Raw genomic sequence first — 18,760 nt, forward strand, 5'->3', positions numbered from 1 at the left:
GAAAGGGGTATCAGCCACTCTTGGCAAATGTTGGAAATACGGAAAAGGGGCGAGGAAAATAAAATAACTAAAACTTCCGAGACGCAAGAGAAGCTCCAGCTGAAAAGATACTCTGCGCGCTAAACTTCACAAGGCTCCGCAGCAGAAAACTAACACAAAAGCTTGAAAAAGAGAAGCTGCGCCACATTAAGTGTCCCTGAACATGCAGCTCCAGTTCGAGGTTTATCCAAAGACCATTTTCATTGTAATTGATAATGTAGCCGAAGTATTGTAGGCCCGATGGGGTCTGAATTGCGTGCCTCACAGCCTTGTGATTTTCGCCACTCACTTCAAATCTGACCCTAATAAGTAAGAACGAGGTCTAGACTGTAGTGTTACTATTTCAAGTGGAACAATATTTTGGCTAAAGCAGATTTTGACAGTAGCTATACCTGATCGTCGCTGAGTTAATGGATCTCAAAGATGACTCTCCACTAGTGACAGAACGCAGTGCTACGTCTGGAGCAGTCCATAGCCTATTACATCATTTGTGAATGTAAATGGATGATCTAGAATACAACTATAAGCAGTTTCATGGTTGACCTTCTTGAAGATACCTACCATAGAATTGAATGGCGATTCTCACTCCACTGCGTCAGCATACCAAGCATATTATTGAATCATCGGCCGTTTCCGCCGGTGAATCTAACCACTACGATACCGATCCGGGATATGGGTATTTGAATTCCTTGTACTTTATTACCCTAGCCCGACAATACGAGGAAAGGGGAGAATTATGAAACCATCAAGGAAAAAGACTGTGTTGGTGCAAACTCATATGGCACAGTGCCAATCTTTCACAACAGGCAATCGAATTCATCTACGGAAGGGAGGCCAGTGAATAGTGTGTAGGTTTATCTGGTTTTCATCCAATGTAGTTGACCGACACAACGAGCTCTAAGAGCAGCATACTGAGAGCCCTTGAAGCTGGTGTCATAGATAACAGACAGCCATGAGGATCGCATTAGAGCAACCGAGGCAACGAAATAAGTACCAACGTTGGCAATCAATATTGAACAAGGGAATCAAAGTCTGTTTTTTTCTTCATTCAGGGGAATCTATGCACAGGCTTAGATGTGCTCGTACATCCGAGAACCCCTTGGTTTTTTGCTTCATCTCAATGCAAAATCCACCCATGGATTAGAAAACCCAGAAACACCGAACAACCGCATCGACCATTCCATTCGCTTAGATGTGGGTGTCGTAGGGGATAGGAGTGATGGTCTCGGGCGCGGCACCCTGGACGAGGTGAGCCTCACGGGGCATAACGGGCTGGCGCTTGAGGTGGAGGTGAATGCCCTGCTCCTTGGCCTTGCGCTTCTTCTCGGCGTTCTCCTTAACACGCTTGACGAAGTCCTCACGGGAGCGGGAGTGCTTAACGTGCTCGATGCGGATGTTGACGCGCTTCTCGAGGTAGCGGTTGCCGACAACCTTGTACAGAAGAACACCGACGGAGGACTTGGTGACGTTGTAGACGACGCCGGTCTTACCGTTGTAGACCTTGTAGGGCATACTGTTCCAATATTTTCAGCAATCCATCCATCACCGCTTCAAAAGCAGAATATGCGTTCCATCCGAAAATATCGCGGGCGGAAATAAAACTAACCCCTTCTGAACGGCACCGTTGACCTTGATATCCACGATATCGCCGACCCTGGAAAATATCAGATCCTGCACACCTCACACAGTATATAAGAAATCGGCGGGTGAGATTTTCAGCGTACCGATAGGTCTTCAGGTAGGTCGACAGGCGAATTTGACCTTTCTCCTTGAAGTTACGGCTGAAGGCATACTAGAATCATCGTCAGCGCACGACTTCCACGACCGATCCTCTCATTCATTTTATTGACAACAACATACCCGAGTGCCGGATCGCAAACCGTGCGAGTGACCCATGTCGGCGGTGTTGGTGGTGCTGGAGTTAGAAACTTGTCGACAACGAAGAAGTGCCTCAACCACCCGCCTGTAGACCGTAGACTTCTTCGGACTCTTAGTGCGCGGGTATCCACATCCCAGGGCTAACCCTCGCCCTAAGCCCGATGCGGCTCCACCATCGCTCGCTTAGTTCCGCTCTATCTTCATCTTGTGAATCCGCAGTTTTGTGAAGTTTGGTGTGTTCGACAACCTAACGACAACGAGTAATCTGCAGCCATGGCCCCTGTCCCGTGAGTATACAGTGTTATAGCGATTCCCGCTGTTGTATTTGATCTAATTAGCGTTCTTCCAATGCAGTCGCGTCTACTCCAAGACCTACAAGGTCCCCCGTCGTCGTAAGTAGCCTTGTGCAAAGAAATGAAAAGAATTCCAAGTTGGGGGAGAATGCTAATATTTGCACAGCTTTCGAGTCGGCTCGTCTGTTAGTACTCTCCGGCCACTAATCAGAAGCGTGCTTCTGTTTATGTCGTGTGTTCTGTGTCTAATTTGGTTGGAATAGTGACTCGGAACTGAAGGTTGTCGGCGAGTACGGCCTGCGCAACAAGCGTGAGGTGTGGCGTGTCCAGCTCACTCTGTCTAAGATTCGTCGTGCCGCTCGGTATGCGACCCAACCCTACATGACGAAATACCGTGATATAACACGGGGCGAAAGGATAGCTTGAATGCTGACGTCGAGTTTCTAGTGAGCTGCTCACCCTCGACGAGAAGGACCCCAAGCGTCTATTCGAAGGTAATGCTTTGATTCGTCGTCTGGTCCGTATCGGTGTGCTCGATGAGTCCCGTATGAAGCTCGATTACGTCCTCGCCCTCCGTGTCGAGGACTTCTTGGAGCGTCGTCTGCAGACCTGCGTGTACAAGCTTGGCCTTGCTAAGTCCATCCACCACGCCCGTGTCCTGATCAAGCAGCGTCACATTCGGTATGGAAAGCCTTTATTTTTCATCGCGTATCCAGAAGTTTGTTTTGTTAACCTGTTGGAAAATAGTGTCGGCAAGCAGATCGTCAACGTGCCTTCCTACATGGTCCGCCTGGACTCCCAGAAGCACATTGACTTCGCTCTCACCTCCCCCTATGGTGGTGGCCGCCCTGGACGTGTCCAGCGCAAGAAGGCCAAGTCCGCTGAAGGCGGTGATGGTGACGAAGAGGAAGAGGAGGAGTAAATGCTTAAAACATGGAGTATGGACGGGTTTCGCGATGGAGCTTAAAATTTGGGGGTTCTATTGTGACTGCAGCATAGTATATGATGTTGTACGATCATGCCATTCAATGAACGAAAAAAGAAATAGTCTTATGGCTAAATTGTGAAACCCAAATACCCTTCACATTATACCCAATTGTAGTAAATGAAATCAAAACCCCCAATTCCATTTCCCATTTCCAAGGAGATCCAAATCAACGCCATGTCCTCCCAGAGACACCGTGAATGAAACCATGCGCAATCAGCTAACCCATGTGTGAACTTAACCCCCAACACCAACCAGACCCTTCAGAGCCTCCCCTGCACTTCGATACCATCTACCCATCTCCTCAAGCCCATCGCTCTCTCCCTCCTGTTTCTTTCTCTTGGCTTCTTGGGCTTGTGTTATAGCTTCCGATTTCCGCTTCCCAAGCACTCCTAGCTCTCGCTCTATCGTCTCTGCCTCTCTGGTCTTGCGAGGCAGAGTGTTCTGTACTGCTGCAAGTTGTCTATCAAGGGCCGAAAGTTCCGCCTCTCGCTCGGATAGAAGGGATAATGTTGCAGGGAGTGGCATATTTTGGGAGGAGGACAGGTCCATAGTAGCGATCCGTTTTGCGCGCAACCCCGCAATTGTGGACTCAAGATTCTCAATGGATTCAGGAAGAGTCGAAAGTTGTGTCATCTGAAGCTGAACGTTCTTGTAGCCTATCATAGAACATTAGCAAATCTGCTATCACCGCGACTGACTACAGCATTGTCGGGGAGCACTCACGCCTTGAAAGGTCCCGTCCTGTCTTCTCCATCTCTTCAATCATTACCCGCACCTCCTCTTTTTGGGCACGAAGTTCGGCCTTCACCTCCGCTAATTGTGCCTCCAGCTCGACATTTTCATTATGACCAACTACTAAAGGTGGGTCCCCTACGATCGCACGTAGGAATTTCTCCTTTGTAACTTGCTCGACATAGGAAAAACGTAGTTTCGAGAATAATTCCTATGATCGGTAATTTCTTTAATGAATTTGTTCTATTCACGATGTTTCGAGCCAAAAGCTAGGGTCGCACCTTGTAGTGGGTCAGATCTGCATCAAGGGATACGGGTGAGGGATTGTCAATCGTAGAGACATCGGAGTTGCGTTTGGATGGCGTGGGCGCCGAACTACCGTCTGGAGAGAAGATCGGTTCACTAATGCGAACAATTGCAAGATGTGTGTCCAAAGAGCCGTCTTGTTGCTCCATTCGATGGAGCTTCTCGAGCGCTGTTGTATGAGATAGTTCTGTCATGGTCGCAAACCCTGGGGCAATGCAGTACTGCTGAGGTTGCAAGTGACAGATGAAATGATGGAATGAAAGGAAGAGCTGACTATACTATATAGGAGTAAAACTGAGGCAACGCAACCACAATCTATGAAGTGGATGGTGAGAATAGCGCGCGTCGGCAGAACATGTGGAGATAAACAAACATCCTAGACGACCGCTGATCGCCGGGCGGTGTGGCAATAGCCCTCCGATGAGTTCATACGGCTATTTCTTCCTCCCTTGCATCCAGCATCGGTGAGATACTTGATGCCTGTTTGATTGGTCGCTAAGTGTGACAGGCGACGTTACTTTTGCCCGGTGTCTCCTATTTAAGAACCTCCGTCCTACCTTTCATGGTTCTTCTCCTCCCCCAGTCGAGTTACTTAGGTACGATCATTCGAGATGACTCCCAATACTGGGAGAGCAAGTGGCGATGTCAACAGCGATGACTATGTAGCCCAAGTTCTTGCAAGGGAGGCGCGGAATAACTCATTGAAGTATTCCACGCAAGGCTTAGGGGCTTATTTGCCGAAACGGTGAGAACTTAGACCTAACTCCATATCAGATTAATCCCCCGAACTGATGTAAATTTCCACAGGCCTACTGGAGCCGCTCCCAAACCGAACACACGATTCCTACGCCACATTATCAAAGAAACAGACAATCATAATGCGGCCTTGAAGCGAAAGGAAGAGAGGGATGCCAGGGCACGAATGCGACAGTTGCGCGACCAAGCAGCGCACGACTCCAAAAGGAGTCGACATCATCGACAACCTACGTCAGACAATCGAGATTCACGACGAGAAAGGAAAGATGATCGCTCTGAAAGATACCGTTCGCACCGAAGGAGACATAGAAGCCGTTCAACATCAGCGGACAGAGAACGTTCCAGTACGCATACATTTAAGACTTCCGAAGTTAAGGGAAGCTGGCACAAGTCATTTCGTCGGACAAGATCGCGAAGTCCCTCCCCGAGGAAGAGTCGAGACATAGATTTTCGCAGTCGCCATCGACATTACCGCAGGCGTTCTAGTTCATTATCACGGCCTCGTTCGCGATCACCCCGGGTTCACGAAAGCCGGGAAGACATATATAATGAGCGCAGCCACCGGCACCTTCCCCACGATCATGAATCTTCTCGAAAGCATGAGACTACCGACACTCGCAAAGAGTCATCATCATTCCTTACACCTACCCCTCAGGATGGAGGTGAATCGGACCCTCTGGAGGATCTTGTGGGTCCTCTCCCCCCGAAGGAGGATGGCTTTGGCAGTAGTCCACCAATCCGCTCTCGTGGTAGAGGTGCTTACAAACCCAATTCGAGTAATATTGATGCCCATTTCGCTCCCGACTATGACCCTTCATTGGATGTTCAATTAGAGGAAGCCGGTCCGTCTACGAAAAACACATCCTTTCGCCGTCCAGTTTCTGGACTTATGACAGAAGATGACGACTGGGAACTTGCCCTTGAGGCGCTCCATGATCGAGCGCGCTGGCGGCAGAAAGGCGAGGAGAGGTTGCGCGAGGCTGGATTTAATGATTCCTTTGTAGAAAGGTGGAAGAGCAATACTACCTCAGCAACAGCACACGACTCCGAGGGTAGACTAGAAGATGTGAAGTGGTCGAAGAAAGGGGAAGGCCGAGAGTGGGACCGAGGAAAGTTTGTTGATAAAGAAGGGCATATTGATGTCAAGGCCTCTTGGTAGTTATGAAAAGGACCGTTTGGGATCTTTTTCGGGTGTTCTGGCGTTGATGGGTTTTATTTTTTTTTTTTTTTTTTTTAACCTTTTTGCATCCATTTTTTGCAAGCGAAGCTAATGTACCTTTAATTGGACAGCTCATTATGAATAATGACATAAATGATGTAAGACATATACTATGGTACTAGATTCATCTTATCTTCCCCATATATTTTGTAGTATACTTGGGTCGATATGGCACTACATGGAAAGAGGTCCGAGAGTATATATATGACATACTAGGTAGTTAACGGACGTACTCCGTGCATATGAAAATTATCCATGGCATCATAATTTTACAAATGTAACCTTTTCCTTCCCAATCCTATTCCAATCAATTAGTAAAACCACATCCCTATTATCTAAACAGAGCTACAACATTCCAACATATTGGTCACCTCATTTTCCATATCAATCATTACATATCAAGTGCCAAGACATAGTATCCATTCGGTTCCGCGGCTTTGTCAGAATGCGGAAAAACGTCGCAAGTGTTGCCGATTGCCTCAACAATTTGAAAATCGCATCATTGCTTGACACGTGAAAACCATACATATGTAGGAGCCCCCCGTAGCCTTAACACCGACCGACAGCACTTAGAATGATTACTAATTTTGATTGAATTTATATAATATTGTTTGCTGGTTAGTTACTCTTGACAGAACTAAGAGCTAGATCTGGGCTGGAGATTAACTCGACCCTTATTAACCCCGTTCCGCAGGCGACCATGACAGACGCGTTCGCATTTTCTTACCCCTCACCTCTTGAAGGGTATGAGAATCTGGAGCCACTCCCAGAGTGAGTGATCCCGACAATTTGGATGTCTAATTCTCTACGAGGGATCATAAAGCAATCATTTTTCCACGGCAAAGCATAATTCTGACTGTATACGAAATAGGGTAAAGAGTGATGACGGGAAGTCCCTCATAAACCCCCAACATGGTATCTTGAGCAAAGCGTACGAGGAATTTCCAGATCCCCTGGCGAAGGACCAACAGGGCGGATTTGACATCCATATCTACTACTTCCAGGTATGTCTGATTTCGTATACCGACAAAGCCACCATTCGACGCAGTAGATAGGTCTGACAAAAGGGTCGGACAGAATAACCCAGATCAGGCCGCTTATGCGAAAGCTCTGTGGCAAAGGGTCAGGCGCGAATGTAAGCGTTCCTTTTCTTCACATGTTTTGCTTTCCTCTGTTTGAGGTGCTGTCATTCAGTGATGCGATGTGGCCACTGCGTGATGGTCGATTGTGAGATATCTGCATCCACGTGCTAATGCAGTGTAGTTCCCGAGCTGCGCATTTATCCCCTTTATGACAGGCCGATAGGTCCGCATCCAGTCGCCATGTTTGAAGTCAACCTGTTCACGCCGGCCCAGTTCGGGGCTTTCGTCCCGTGGCTCGTCATCCATCGGGGGCCTTTAAGCGCCCTGATCCACCCGAACACGGTGGAAGAGGAAGAAGAACGAAATCATACACAGCGTGCGACATGGCTGGGAGATAGGGTTCCTTTAGACTTGCGAGTTTTTAAATTGTTGCAGGAGCGGCAGAGAAAGAAGGAAGCGGAAGTGGAAGTGGAAGAACGCGCCAGGAAAGAGTAAATATATAATCGAAGTTGAGTTTCACTGATTTGCAGAGGCTTAGGTGTATAAAGAAAAGATGTATTGTAGGAACCTACGGGGCTGATTTGGACTGGGCGATGTTGGGCACGGAATTCATAGTAGTAGTCGAAGGGGCACAATGTTGCGTTCCACCAGCCAAATTAAATGGACATATCAGTGTCGCAGTTCCAAAGAAACACATCATCCATCCTGCAGACCAAGTCACTGGATAAGTGCCCAGGGCCGGGTGATATCCATAGCGCAGAGCATGAACAGATAGATCGACTTCAGCCATCACGGGATCGGACAATTCCGACGGGACCAACATGACCGTGTCGATCCCTCCCACGTTCAACTCTACACCAAAGCAATTGGCGGAATCCTGGTCATACTTATCGGAGGTATTATAAGGCGTTGTCTGTCGGCACTGATACTAAGGCACGAAAGACACTCAGATTGTAAAAATGACTCGGGGGGTCAGTCAGCTTGACTAATAGGAAAAGGATCAATGCTGATGACCTCTCTTGCACGAGGCAAGCCAAGCAGAATGCATTGGCTGTAATGCCTTTATCAGCTGCTTTGACCTGAATTTCAGCCCTGAAGATATGGGCTAATGCAAATGGACCCCACGGTGGTCAGTCTTGGTCAGTTGAATCGTTGCCATGTAACCCAAACCATCCAGGACGATCTTTTCCTTTTCTTTTTTTTTTTAATCCTCCCCAATTGGTTATGGTTCTCTCGTGACTGGCTGTCTCGTTGTCTCTTAAAGGGAGTTTGTAGTCTTGTAAATCTGATCTGCATTTTCCACCTCGAAGTAAAATACTGGAAGACTACTTTATTTGTGCTGGTATAGAATAAATAGTCCTTCTCGAAGAGGTACCGTTTATTCCCTCCCCTATAGAGTACATTTCTCATACTAGAGGCTTTGCAGTTTAAAAGACCGTTTCAATGGATTTAGTTGCGACGGGTTTACCTGGCTATGTTCTAGACTACGGTAAGATATGCGGGCGAGTTTACAATCGACTGTGCATCCTAAGGTAACCCATGCAATAGCCCCACTGGTTTGGCTACATAGTGAAGACCCATACAAGCCTTCCGGGATTGTGCAACAACTTGAACACACTACCCCAATGGTGGATTGGAAAGCAATTGGAGGAGCTCCGTCGCCCCTGACACTTGACAACCTCGACAAACTGAACGATCTGGGAAACACAAGCGTCCACCTGACATCCAAAGAGGGCATTAATGCCGATCCGACTCCGTCATGGTTTTACGGCGCTCCTGTTAACCAGGATGGCAAGTCCGAGGATGTTGTCTCTTCGTCTATTATCGTCAATGACCACGGTGACGGAACTGTAGATGCCTTTTATTTCTACTTTTATGCGTAAGTGTCAGTGGAAAACTGGGATGGGGACAGCGTCATACTCACTGTTATAAAAGGTACAACCAGGGAAATACAGTTGTAGACATGGAATTCGGTGACCATATGGGAGATTGGTTAGTTGAACCGCAATTAAAGTGTTATTATTTTTGCTATTATTTTTCTCTTACCACAAAGAACAGGGAGCATAACATGATCCGATTTTCAAATGGCGAACCGCAAGCGATCTGGTATAGTCAGCATGCCTATGGACAGGCTTTCAAATACAAGGCTACGGAGAAGAAAGGCAAGCGGCCGATCGCATACTCGGGAAAAGGCACCCACGCGAACTATGCCATTGCCGGGTTTGTTATCTCCAGAGCCAGCCCTTCTGTTTTCTTTCATATTCGCGACGCTGACAAGTTTTAATTATCCTGCCTAGCAACCATGACCATGCCATTCCCCATCTTAACCTTCCTTTTGGATTTGTTGTCGATACCACGGATCAGGGCACTTTATGGGATCCCACCATGAGCACTTATGCATACAGCTATAATGCGGCCGACGAGACGTTCAAGCCCTACGACTCCAATTTTCCGGTCAATTGGCTATACTTCAACGGTCAGTGGGGTGACGATGCGTTACCGGGAGGACCGGAGCTGTTTGGGCAGAAGAAATACGCCGAGGGTCCAAATGGGCCCAAGTTCAAAAAGCTTTCCAGGACTAAGGTGTGCCCAGATGATCCATGCGTTGAGCTTCCTTTCCGTATTTGGAGCACGGTTAACTCGACCACATCGGCAACGCTATGATGAAGAACGGGGGGGCTTAGGTGGTGGGAGGATATATATTTAGAGAGTAAGACTGTATTTATCATCGATGCGCCGTTATAACGGATACTTTATAGAAGGCTTGAGACTAGGTGATCTGTGCTGGTCGAGAATTTGAGGTATGAAGGTGTTCGATTATTTTGATTACCAAGATAATTAGTTTGGTTCTTTTCCCGGATTTCCCGCTTCCCGGATTTCCCGCAAAACATTGGTGGAGCTTCATGTTCAGGCTGGTAAAATGTTACCCCGTAATAATGCAGTCCATTTCCTTCTGAACCACTGTAACCAAGTTTGGGACCTCTCGGACAGGCACGGGACCACGCGAACTCTATTGGTGGTAGCTTTGTTCCTGGCAGGAGCAGCTGATTGGTTCAGCCAATTAAACTGCCAGTACTCTGTACTCTTTGTTTAGAGGAAGGACGTAATTAAGATTTCGCTGGGCGTCACGGTAACATTACCATTCGAATACACTTGTGGATGTCGGGGCATTCTTTCCGTTTGTTGGTTAGGAGACTTGGCGTACCTGGACGTATAAATTGTATGTATTTCTACATAGTTGATAAGGATAGGACTGAAGTAATTGAAATTTAATTAATGCATGCAATATGCACCACCATAATCTAGGTGCTCTGAAGTTAGAACACCGTAAATCGAGGGATATTAGTACCCACGTGTGGACGGAATTTTTGACTATCGCTTGTTGTTCCATTGGAAGAGTTACCGCTAAAGTCGTATGACGGTACCATGAAGGTATGAGCTGAAATTTGGGTGTATGACGGTACTCAGTAGAAAACGTAACAATGACCTTTGGATATTTTGCCTTCCGATTTCTTGAACTATTATGACAATATGCCACATTGGCCTGAAGCAAATGTCAAGAGCGAGCTGTCCTCTATTTCCCACTGCCAAATATGTTGATCTGGAACACCAGTAGGCACCGCAGAGCCTGATTCCACCAGAGTGAAGTCTTTGGCATAGGGAAAAAACCATTTGGTAGGCTGTAACGGCTGAACCGAGTGCCCCTCCAGAGACCGAACTAAACCTCCAAGAGCCTGCCCACTTAAAAGACTCAATACACAGTTCGGACCAACGACCGGCCTAACCTAAAGCACTTAGAGTGTCGCAGAGTGGAGAGACGTCTTGGTGAGGCCGAGCCCCTGCTAAAGCTGCTCTTGCTTTGCCCCTGAATCTCATCCAGCTCAAAAAGATTCCCGAGCTTCTTCTCCGCGCTAGCATCAGCTGCAAAGACGAAGCGCTTCGGCAAGCTCTGGTGCCCGCAGAGTAGGCAAACTGTTGATATAGACAGCTAGGCTGTTGTTTGGCGCTCTTTCAGCACGAAGCAATTGCCTTCCAGAACAAGGAGTTCGGATACTGCGAGATATCTGCTATTATCATCTGTATCCATTTTCTGGCCGATCATCATCAGTCTTACAACGCCATCATCCTTTCATTTCATTTGTTCCTTTTCATTTGATCATTTGGTTCTTTCTTTCTCCCCCCCTTTTTTTTTTGTTGCAGCCCTTTCTTCATAGTTTATTCAAACGTTCCGCATCAGTCGGACACTGTGAGCAGGTATCTTCACAATTTATTTTTGGCCCAAGGACGAATTGAAACGGGAAAAAGGAGAAAAAAAAAGATTGAGAACATTGTCAGCCCTACACATATTTTACCTCTTACTCGGCTTCCCTGTGTTCTCTAACAGAGATACGGAACTGGATTCAACAGCCGCTTGCTGGACTTGTGGGTGTCTCCCTAAACTTTTGCTATCTATCAGCTTTTTGCCGTTGCGGTGAAGTTGCTGCAGGCTAGCCATTGTCTCGGATTTAATTGAGAATCGCTCGGCTGAAAGAAGTGAAAAAAGAAACACCACTGGATTGAAGAAAATCCGTATGCTTAGCTAGATTGGTCCCAGCACAACTCGAAAGTTATAATCGGCCAGGTCTCTGTAAGTGTTTTGCGATTTAGTGTGTGTTCATAGTGACAGAAACCCCGAGAACATATCGGATGTGTCCGCTTGCTTGCATTTAAAGCTTCATACTGACCTGTACCAAGCAGTTTCTTAGTTGGTTGAGTCTACTATTTGAATTACGTCGGTAACGCGGGAAGCTTTCTGTCGCCGAAGGAATCTATATCTGAGACAGCATTAATTCACTGCTACCCCACTTTTGACCAAAGTACCCATCCGTGTAACAGCCGGTCGTGTGATCGGAAAGAGCCACCCTGAATTCATTCCAATGGCGACCGCTTCATCTAGACCCCATACGCCAGGGCGGATTCAACCTCCCGCAGAACCCCTTCCTCCTATCACGGAGAGTGGTAATAGCCAGACCAAAGACCAACGAAGAACATCTCTCGCTTTTCTCCGCCGCTCCAAATCTACAGATATACTAGGTGAAAGAAGATCATCCGGAAGCAAAGGCAAGAAGATGGGGAAGGCCCAAGCGACGGAAGATGAGATTCGCCGCCAACGTGAATCGATGCCCAGACAACCCCCTCGTCTTCCCGATCTTTCACCAGCCCCGACTCTGGAAACGTTTGGTGGCGATGAGCGCCGTGACAACGTTGCTGCCCTTTCTAGTCAGAACTTCTCGGCCCTTCAACAGGCGCGCAGCGCGATGAGCACACCGGCAGCCCCCGAATATGATCCTTATGCGCGTACAGAGAGCATGACACATCGTGGTCGTTATAGCTACGCGAGCAGTGCTGTAAGCACAATAAATAGTCCGCGCAGGCTACGTCGGCGCAAGGATCCGACTCCATATAAGTATGTGGTACAGTACAGAATTTTAGGACGAATCGGTGGGTGCTGATCTTTTTTTCTAGCGTTCTTGTCATAGGTGCTCGCAATTCAGGAAAGACTTCATTCCTCAACTTTTTAAGAAACTCATTGACTATGCCTCCCCACAAGCATCCCACCCGCCCCCTCGACGAGGTAGAATATTATGACCGTCAATTGCCTGCCAACGAGGGCTATACTTCCCAATATCTTGAAACGGAAATTGACGGGGAGCGTATAGGTCTGACATTATGGGACTCTCAGGGCCTGGAAAGGAACATCGTCGACATCCAGCTACGTGGTGTTACTGGCTTTCTGGAAAGCAAATTTGAGGATACGTTGAAGGAGGAGATGAAAGTGATCCGCTCACCTGGCGTTCGAGACACCCATATCCATTGCACTATCCTGCTTCTTGATCCCGTGCGTCTTGATGAAAACATCGCTGCTGCGGAACGCGCTGCCCAAGGAACCTCCAAGTCTACTGATTCTCCTGTTATTGGAATTCTTGACGAGAAGCTCGACATTCAGGTCCTGCGAAAGGTTGTGGGCAAGACAACCGTTGTCCCGGTCATCAGCAAGGCTGACACCGTCACCGCTGTTCACATGTCATACCTAAGGAAGGCAGTCTGGGATAGTTTGAAGAAGGCCGACATCGACCCTCTAGAGATCCTAGCTCTAGATGACCAAGACGAGTATACATCCTCAGAAAGTGCCGATGAGGGCGAAGAGGTTAATGACGAGGACGCGGAACCGACCGACGATCATAGTGCAGAGCCCACCCCTTCAAATGAAGAGACTGCAGCGGCTGAAACGCCGAGTTCAACCTCCATCCGAAGCCAGAGTACTCGCGAATCGTCTGGATCCCAGACTACTCCCCAGATTCTGCCTTTCTCGATCTTGTCACCTGACCCACACTCACTGAAGGCTGGAGACAACCCTGTCGGCCGGAAGTTTCCGTGGGGATTTGCTGATCCATACGATCCTAAGCATTGCGACTTTCTTAAACTTAAGGAATCTGTTTTCAACGAGTGGCGATCTGAATTACGTGAAGCTAGTCGTGTGGTTTGGTATGAGAATTGGAGAACTAGCCGCTTGAATCGCAATAGCCCAAGTGCGCCTCTGCCTCAGAAGAAGTCCTATAGTGGTAGAATGGGTCCCCTTTGAAAGCAACTATAGTCGAGATTTCCTAGCAACGTTTGTTGTTAAGGCGAGTTCTACTAAGTGGCTTCTATTTCTTTCTTGTCACTCTTTTATTTATTCTCCCATGAAACGCATTGCACGCCCTATAGTTGGCTTCATCTTCCGCATACCCCGTTTTCTCGATTAATACCCGCAGTCGCGATTCGGGTCTTGAGGCACGAGGGTAGTTGCGTGTTCCTAGTTCATTTACCTTCTCAATCCTACACTTTTTCCCGATTCTGTACAGGATGTGGGATGGCCCCAGATTCAATACGGAACAGCTTCAGACCACTCAGACGACCAACGGACCGATGACGTGACAGCCATCCTTTTTGGACATCGGCATTCGGATCGTGCACGATGAAAATAATTAAAATTTCTGGATACTTCCTTCTGTTGGACATTGTTTTTTCGAATTCCCGAAAGACCAGTTTATGGAAGCGCCTGACTTTATTATACCACCTAGCGAACTTATTGCGATATCACTGTCGATGTTCTAGGGTCTTTAATACAAGATCAACTCATCCTGGTGTATCCAATGGCCATTGTTTTTTTTTTTTTTTTTTTCCCTTTAAAGCCCTTGAGTCTATCCTATCATTTCTGTTTTCCCTTCTTGTACCAGTTCTTCCCAGGTATCTTCAACTACATGTATGACTTGTCCCATTAAGTTCTGTATCGATGTAGCTGTCGCTGTCCCGGTTGTGTCTAATGCCTAGCTTTGAGCTGGAGTTCCAACTTTACTTTCTTTCAATCCCTTGACAGATAGTCTTCAGGAATGGGATGCAATCATTTGCCGTTTTAGTTATCCAGTGGGTCCCATGTTAAGATTTTCGACTAAGTAGCAACGTAGCGTGCCCTAGAGCCCCCAGAAGTGTTCTTGATTACTAGTCAATATTGATCTGACTTTGTTGGGATAGTGGTGCTTTGTATCGGGAGGTATCAAGACTTCCAAATGAAGGTTTCCTCCATGTAACCAGTAAACAGTAGCTAGTTAGGTACTATTAAGCACAATGAGAAAGTGGATAGAAACTAAGGCTGAAAGGAATCCCAGTGGCCAATAAGGAGAGCTGTGGTGCCGAGCTGACCGTGAGAAGGGGACTGGTGCGACCTTAGCAAGGGGTTCATCCCAAAACGAAGTGTTCTTATACGAGGGAGCTAACGCGGCGAGGGTCTAAGCGGGAGTGGATTCAGCTCCTAAGCCCACTCCGCTCATTCGTGAGAAGTTGACTGACCAGACAGGTGCTGTGAGGCATCTGTCCGTCAGCTTCACATGATGCGGCTCCTCCACGATTCATATTGTTTGTCCCCACGGGAGTGCGCTTCGAGCCAGGATAAATAAAATCAGCTACTTATCTTGTCTCTGGGTCTATGGCACTGGCCTGTACCTTGACGCCAACCCCTCCGATGATCAGTTAATCGACCCGCTCTTACTCCAGCTTTGACCACAGACCCCAAAATCCCGGGTTAGCGGCTCACTTTCGAATTGCGCATGTCCCCATCGTCTATTCACAGCGTAATTTCTTTCGTCAAAACCCCATTGTCATCCTCGCCGTCGTCTTGACAACCTCTGCGCTTCGTTGTGACCCTCGCGATTAGTGTCGCTATCGTTATTGTCGCCGTCTCGATTGATTTCATCGCCATCCATGTCGCTTCAGGTCGGCGACCCACGGTCGCGCGGCCGTTCCAAGTCACCCAGCGGTCGTACCCGTGATCGTTCCAGATCTCGCGACAACCGACAGCCCTCCCCTGGTCCGGATATGCCCAGGGCATCCTATCTGAACCCTAACCTCGGGAGCGAATATCCACGGTCCTATTCTAGGAGCCGAGGTACTAGTCCCAGCCGTGGATACCGGACCAGCTCTCGGTATCGCCCTTCTGGTTCAGACTCAGGAGAAGATGACAGAAGCTACTACCTCCGCCCCGAGCGAAGCAGTGATCACTATTACCATTCCGATTCTGGGGAAAGCAAAGCGACAAGGCAGCGGGGGAAGAGCTATACCCGGTCCCCAAACCTTCGTCCCGTCCAGTATGGTTCCTCAGACGAGTCTCTGGATTCGGATGATGATGCGCTTGCCTACGGAGACATACCTGGTGGAATGGAGAGGGGCTTCTACGGATATACAGCCTCACCTCGTGCTTCTTCTTCTCGGGTAGATACAGCGCAGATGTCCGGAGCACTAAATGCGGACAAATACTTCAAGAATGAATCGTCGCGGGCTGCGGAGAGACTGGATGAGGGGGTTCCTGGCAGTCATCCTAGCTACGCGAGACCTAACCCGTTCAAATATGCCGTACCATCACAATATCCTCATTCGCAATCTGCGTCGCAGTCGAATTGGGCGCCGATCCCAGAGTGCGAGCGCCCAGGTTTTGTCCCGCCGTCTTCGCGGGCAGAAGAACAAGCGATGCCCGGGGCATTCCCACCAGCGTCGACACATCCTGAATTATCGGCTACCCCTGGGGTTCCCGCATTCCCGATGCCACAGTATGCGAATATGGAGGGTCAGCACAATTCTTATGCTCCAATGACTGGTCGTCCGATTTCTGTGTCAACTGGTAATGCGTACGCGCCCTCCGTCGCTTCCCCGACACACCAACGACATTTATCCGACACATCAATCCAGCCAAGTTACGCCAGACCTGCCCAGTTCCAGTATGCAGATATTGACCCTAAGGTTAAGTATACCTCCAAGTCGACGTCAAAGCCATTCTCGTATTCCTCGGAACGGCAATTTTCGAAGGCTAGCACAGCTGGAAGTAGTCAACCTCAATATACTGGGGTGAGGTATTCTGCAACGCCTCAGTTCTCTAAGACGCCGACCAGCCGTGAGGATAGTGAGCAACAGTATGTTGAGATTACGCCTGGGAGAAGAACAGGCACTCGCCCTGCAAGTCTATCCGTATCTTCTGCCAATAATCTCTCCGTCGCTGGACCAGATCCGAACTTTCGACCAGCTAGCCCCTTACAAGAGCCATACAAGGGCACATACCAAAGCATTTCACCAATGCCATCGCCCATTGTGATCCCTTCTAAGCTAGACGAAGACATCTCAGACCTCGAGCCACTGGATGGGGGCTCTGATGTCAGTGGCCATAGGAAGCACCGGAGAAAAAAGTCCAGGGACGAAAAAGACCGCAAGGAGAAGAACAGTGACCGATCTAAGAGAGACAATAGCCGTGTTCGGCATGAGCGCCATGATTCAAATGGACGGCAGTCTCTCGTCTTGATATCACCGGCCAGTAGTCGAAAGCGGGTGTCTTTCTACGATGTGGGCCCCGATGCAGTTGCAATGCAGGAAGCCCTCAACCGAACACGCAGTATTGATACTAAGACCATTATTCGGGTGCTTCCTCATTTAACCAGCGAGGAAATGCTGGATCTCCGCAAGGAGTATAAGAATCACGTGAGGTTTCATGGGAAAGGAATCAACCTGGCTAAGCACATTCGATTGAAGCTGGGCAATAGCGCCTTCGGCAAGGTGTGCTATGCCACAGCTTTGGGCCGCTGGGAATCAGAGGCGTTCTGGGCCAATTGCTATTACCAGTCCAGTACATCGCGGCGGGAACTTCTCATTGAATCACTGTTTGGCCGTATTAACAGCGAGATCAGTGAAATTAAGGAATGCTTCCGAGACTCCCGCTATTCAGACAGCCTAGAGAAATGCATGAAAGCCGAGCTGAAAGCGGACAAATTTCGCTTGGCAGTGCTACTCGCCTTAGAGGAGAATCGCCAGAGTGAGCGGGATCCCATTAATATGGATCTGGTCCAGCGCGACGTCGACGAGCTGCACCGAGCTCTGATTTCGCGCAACGGCGGCGAGACTGCGATGATATCCATCATAGTTCGTCGCAGCGATTCCCATCTGCGGGAGGTTCTTCGTGCTTATGAGAAGGTCTACAATCAAAATTTTGCTCGGGCTATGATAGCGAAGTCTCAGAACTTGGTGGTATGTCCTATGCCCTTTCTTTCTCCGCCCCGCTCGCTTTCTATTAGTAACACGCATCATGAAACAGGGCGAAACACTGGCACACATCCTTAACGGAGTCATCAATCGGCCCATGCGCGATGCGCTTTTACTACACCAGGCTCTTCGAGAGTCACGTACCGGCAAGGAGCGATCGGAGTTGTTGATCTCCCGCCTGGTCCGATTCCACTGGGAACCACGGCACTTGGAACTGGTGAAGGGGGAATTTCGCCGACGATATGGGGAGCGCTTGGAGGAGGCTATTGCCGAGGAGATCTTACCCACCAGCGGAGGCAGTGAGTGGGGGGAGTTTTGTATCGAGTTGGCTCGAAGCTCGAAGACGCTTGCGGGAAGAGCTTGAGGTTATACGGGCCGGGGGGTTGGTTTGTCTTCTGCTTACGACCTTATGATTTAGTTTAGATGGGTGGAACTGGGCTGTGTATTTGTTGATATGCCGACGAGGGAATTGATATTAGGAGTGCGAAGATATTTCGGGATTTTATCATGAGATAATGATGATTACCGCGCGTAGAGGGGTAAAAAAAAAAGAAAAGCCGGCTGGACAGGTCGTGCGCTTACCCTGAAGGGATCTATTTCGACTGATTGTGTGTTGAGGTTACATTCTTCATTTCTTTCCACCGAGCTACGGAGTGATTGATGCTTTTGATCCCGTACACCACAATTGCTACTCCATATTAAGCATTAATTGCCCACCCCACTGGAGGGAAGCCAGCTGATCACATCGTTGTCCGCAATACATTAGTTAGCTAACTCTGTCGGCTATCCATGTGCCTTACTGATACGATGCCAACTCCATATTTTCCGGTGCTATGCTAGGGAAGGAATCTTCCGGGGTGGAGTATGA

At 48.4% G+C, this 18,760-nt stretch overlaps 8 protein-coding genes across 8 annotated transcripts; 6 read left to right on the forward strand and 2 right to left on the reverse strand.

Annotated features, from left to right (window-relative positions):
* Positions 1–1,227: 1,227 nt before the first annotated feature.
* ATNIH1004_007140 (60S ribosomal protein eL21) lies at positions 1,228–1,935 on the reverse strand (the record flags this gene model as incomplete). The annotated part of the gene is made up of 4 exons (XM_033571767.1): positions 1,228–1,552; positions 1,646–1,693; positions 1,764–1,831; positions 1,900–1,935. The coding sequence occupies 4 exons, from the start codon at positions 1,933–1,935 to the stop codon at positions 1,228–1,230; spliced, it is 477 nt and encodes a 158-aa protein (XP_033425082.1).
* A 255-nt stretch (positions 1,936–2,190) lies between these two features.
* Positions 2,191–3,132, forward strand: RPS9 (40S ribosomal uS4 domain-containing protein; the record flags this gene model as incomplete). Its single annotated transcript, XM_033571768.1, has 5 exons — positions 2,191–2,204; positions 2,272–2,309; positions 2,377–2,395; positions 2,474–2,572; positions 2,658–3,132. 5 exons carry the CDS (start codon positions 2,191–2,193, stop codon positions 3,130–3,132), a joined length of 645 nt encoding a protein of 214 aa, XP_033425083.1.
* Positions 3,133–3,432: 300 nt separating this feature from the next.
* On the reverse strand, positions 3,433–4,430 carry ATNIH1004_007142 (uncharacterized protein; the record flags this gene model as incomplete). Its single annotated transcript, XM_033571769.1, has 3 exons — positions 3,433–3,854; positions 3,922–4,141; positions 4,212–4,430. The coding sequence occupies 3 exons, from the start codon at positions 4,428–4,430 to the stop codon at positions 3,433–3,435; spliced, it is 861 nt and encodes a 286-aa protein (XP_033425084.1).
* A 417-nt stretch (positions 4,431–4,847) lies between these two features.
* On the forward strand, positions 4,848–6,151 carry ATNIH1004_007143 (uncharacterized protein; the record flags this gene model as incomplete). The annotated part of the gene is made up of 3 exons (XM_033571770.1): positions 4,848–4,981; positions 5,168–5,336; positions 5,591–6,151. The coding sequence occupies 3 exons, from the start codon at positions 4,848–4,850 to the stop codon at positions 6,149–6,151; spliced, it is 864 nt and encodes a 287-aa protein (XP_033425085.1).
* Positions 6,152–6,911: 760 nt separating this feature from the next.
* ATNIH1004_007144 (uncharacterized protein) lies at positions 6,912–7,788 on the forward strand (the record flags this gene model as incomplete). The annotated part of the gene is made up of 4 exons (XM_033571771.1): positions 6,912–6,982; positions 7,083–7,215; positions 7,289–7,346; positions 7,475–7,788. The coding sequence occupies 4 exons, from the start codon at positions 6,912–6,914 to the stop codon at positions 7,786–7,788; spliced, it is 576 nt and encodes a 191-aa protein (XP_033425086.1).
* A 1,130-nt stretch (positions 7,789–8,918) lies between these two features.
* Positions 8,919–9,957, forward strand: ATNIH1004_007145 (uncharacterized protein; the record flags this gene model as incomplete). Its single annotated transcript, XM_033571772.1, has 4 exons — positions 8,919–9,172; positions 9,229–9,285; positions 9,352–9,513; positions 9,591–9,957. 4 exons carry the CDS (start codon positions 8,919–8,921, stop codon positions 9,955–9,957), a joined length of 840 nt encoding a protein of 279 aa, XP_033425087.1.
* A 2,252-nt stretch (positions 9,958–12,209) lies between these two features.
* Positions 12,210–13,915, forward strand: aspE (septin; the record flags this gene model as incomplete). Its single annotated transcript, XM_033571773.1, has 2 exons — positions 12,210–12,739; positions 12,799–13,915. 2 exons carry the CDS (start codon positions 12,210–12,212, stop codon positions 13,913–13,915), a joined length of 1,647 nt encoding a protein of 548 aa, XP_033425088.1.
* Positions 13,916–15,573: 1,658 nt separating this feature from the next.
* Positions 15,574–18,256, forward strand: anxc4 (annexin ANXC4; the record flags this gene model as incomplete). The annotated part of the gene is made up of 2 exons (XM_033571774.1): positions 15,574–17,877; positions 17,945–18,256. The coding sequence occupies 2 exons, from the start codon at positions 15,574–15,576 to the stop codon at positions 18,254–18,256; spliced, it is 2,616 nt and encodes an 871-aa protein (XP_033425089.1).
* Positions 18,257–18,760: the final 504 nt, after the last annotated feature.

Source organism: Aspergillus tanneri (assembly GCF_003426965.1).
Source record: "Aspergillus tanneri strain NIH1004 chromosome Unknown AapTan_7_pilon_pilon_pilon, whole genome shotgun sequence".
NCBI lineage: Eukaryota > Fungi > Ascomycota > Eurotiomycetes > Eurotiales > Aspergillaceae > Aspergillus > Aspergillus tanneri.